The 2993-nt window shown below is 53.0% G+C and overlaps 1 protein-coding gene across 1 annotated transcript; it reads right to left on the bottom strand.

Annotated features, from left to right (window-relative positions):
• Window positions 1-755: 755 nt before the first annotated feature.
• Window positions 756-1310, bottom strand: VDBG_02991 (OsmC family protein; the record flags this gene model as incomplete). Its single annotated transcript, XM_003006806.1, has 1 exon — window positions 756-1310. The coding sequence occupies one exon, from the start codon at window positions 1308-1310 to the stop codon at window positions 756-758; it is 555 nt and encodes a 184-aa protein (XP_003006852.1).
• Window positions 1311-2993: the final 1683 nt, after the last annotated feature.

Below are 2993 nucleotides of genomic sequence, written 5' to 3' on the forward strand. Positions count from 1 at the left end.
GTGAAGATTTGTTCTCGTAGAATGTGAAAAGAGCTTGGGGTCACCGGCTGGCTCTCGTTGACGCGGTCTTGATCTCCCGCCAGAGATCCATCGGGAGGCGATCGCAACGACTCCACCGCCAAAATCTCCACGAAACCTCGAACGAGGGCCATCAACGTGTGAAGATATTGCTGATGAACATGACGGTATGTTTGCACTGCCGATCCAAACGCACGACTCTGACGGCGTGTGACAGCTCCCCCTCTCCGCCGGTTATCATGGTCATCTGTTGGCCTCTTCCGCTTCTCAGCCTTGACTTTCAACGGCCACAAGATTCACTACAACCAGGGATGGGCCAGAGACGTGGAAGCACATCCTGGTGTGGTCGTCCACGGACCTCTGAATCTTATCAGCATGCTCGATTACTGGCGAGATGTTCATGGCAAAGGGCAAAGCCCACGGGAGATTGCCTACAAAGCCCTGTCGCCGATTTACGCGGGCGAGACATTCGACATCCGAACGGTGGACGAGCGCGGCCCAAGAGATGACAAAATCTGGGATATTTCTGTTGAAAAGGGGGACACCGTATGCATGAAGGCACAGATTCTGGGTTGAAATATCTGGTACACATTTGATGACAGCCCAAGAAATGGCTACTCGCGAAGTGCCACCAATGCTAAAACTCCCTCAAGGACGACATGCTTGTCCTTTTCGCCCGCCATCGAGTCATTTCTCGTATCACAGTACAAATGTATCACAATGCAAATGAGCGTCCCTCAGAGCGGCAGATTCTCCCACTTGCTGTTATACCGCACTCCGCTGAGCTTGAAGAGCTGCGTGATGGGGCACCGCCTCTCAACCTCCGACACGAACCTCTTGAACTCAGCAGCCTCATTTCCGCCCTTGATACTCGTCTGCACTTGGACCTTGAGATCCACGCTCTCCCAATTCGGGTTCCCCTGCTCGCCGCCCACGAGCACAGCTGTCGGCAGCACGCCCTCCAGCGACACGTCCCACTTGCCAAGCTTGACGCCATGGTCCTTGGCGACGACGCCGCCAGTCACCTGGTTGCAGGACGTCAGGCTAGCGAGGGAGTACGAGACCGGCGACGGCGCCGAGTCTTCGCCGCCCAGCGTCGTGTAGGTGTCGGTCGTGAATGAGTATGGCTTTCCCTGGATGGTGACGTGCTGTTTCGCGCCTGAGCCTTGACCGTTGATCTGAAGGGCGATGGATTGATTGAGAGATCTCGATGTGGAGAGGAGACGACGGGCGACGGCAGGGCTCGATCGGGAGAATCCGCCGGAGAGGCTGGAGAGGCGCTTGACGAACATTTTCGCGAGTGTGGAGAGGGCTTTTGATGAGGTTTGATTGTTCGCATATCACGAACGATTTGATTAATCTTCCAAGATGAAGAGGCACGTTCGGGTACGAGAGAGCTGCGATGGCTTGACCATCGAAACATTGAAGTTTCGGGGCCGTCTGGGCCGCGACTTTATGGAGGTTCCGGGACGATGCGCTGGAAATGTCACAATTCCGCCCAACATGACGCCATCACGGTGGCCGCAGCGCGCGCCTCAAATGAAATGAAATAGCATCTTTGAATGGGACGATCACTAGTTGCTTCTGCGTTGAAAGGTCCCAGGGTTCCATCTGCCTGATCCGCCAGGCTTCTGTCCACTGATCGGGTTCAAGTTGATTCCGATGGTGGTAATACACAAAATGCCAAGACTGAACTGGATAACACAGCTAATTATATAGCATACGAAGTTTAATATTCCGATGACCTTCTTCTTCCGTTCGCTCACCAAGTCATGCAGCGCTGCCCAGCCTACAAGGTCCGCAATTATCTTACTCATGAGTGCGCTAAAAGACTGACTGTCATAGCATGTGGGTGAGCAGAGAGGAGAGGTCTTCTGCAGGTGATATACGCAGTCAATTGCTGGGCAGGGGAGAGGAATACATCTGAATTCTGGCCTTCCGTAGCTAGAAAGGCCCCCTATATGCCCTATATACGTCCTTTCGTAGTCCAAGGCCCGTTGGTCAGCCCCTGATTCGTGGCGCCGCTGGTGCATCCTGACAATATCTCCCACATTCCAACCACCATGTGATGACAGATGTCGTACAGCATGGCACGTCTTTATTTCCAAGCTCTTTCCTCAACGATGTTCTAATGCCGATAATTCGACACAGGGTTGTTCCCAAATGTCGCTGAGAATATGTCCGTCAGATCACAAACAAGGTTTCTTGCCTCTTATTGCGAACGTATCGAGAAAAGGCTGCACGTGGAATTTTCAATAAAAAGTCCCCCCCTAAGGTGTAAGACGCAATGATGAAACCCTACGACAGAACAGATAGATGAATCAAGGGCCGAACCGACAGCCAGTCTCGCGACGTCCAGGCGTCTTTTCTCAGACAGGCGAACGCCTGAAAGGCAACTTGTACCGTCTAGGGTGCCCCGACTGGATCCGCAAGTGCCTCTCCTCAAGTTATATTTTTGATTGCGTTTGATTCCCTGGCGATCGAGACCACAGTGCCGGCCTTTGCCTGTGTTGCATAACACGGCATGGAATTGGTCTTCGGCCTTCGCTCGTCATCCAGTTTTAGCTGCTCCTTCTGCAACTCGGACAGAACTGCATTCCGCTCTAGGAGTGTTGATTGGCATGTCTAGATGCAATGCATTAAGGCACGATGCGGACCTTTGCCAGACAGGTCTCAAGTTCGGTGCTTTCGCAATCTTTGGCGAACTGGTCGCCGCGCTTGCAAGCAGCTTCTTCTTTGGTTCAGAAGGTAGACACCTCCCTGCTGGCACCTACGTAATTAAGTGAGGTAGGTATTTCGGTCAAGTATCCTTGTGAGTACCTGACGTCAGGTAGGGTGAGGTACCTAGCCTAGGTAGGGTAGGAACCATAGACTCCTCAACGTGCGCGAGCCATGCGTAAAGCGATCAACTTCTACCCGTTCACTCTCTTCCTGTAAAGCCACGCGCACGAAAACGCCAGGTGCTAACAATGGTG

The sequence above is a fragment of the Verticillium alfalfae genome, genomic scaffold, assembly GCF_000150825.1.
Source record: "Verticillium alfalfae VaMs.102 supercont1.3 genomic scaffold, whole genome shotgun sequence".
Lineage (NCBI taxonomy): Eukaryota > Fungi > Ascomycota > Sordariomycetes > Glomerellales > Plectosphaerellaceae > Verticillium > Verticillium alfalfae.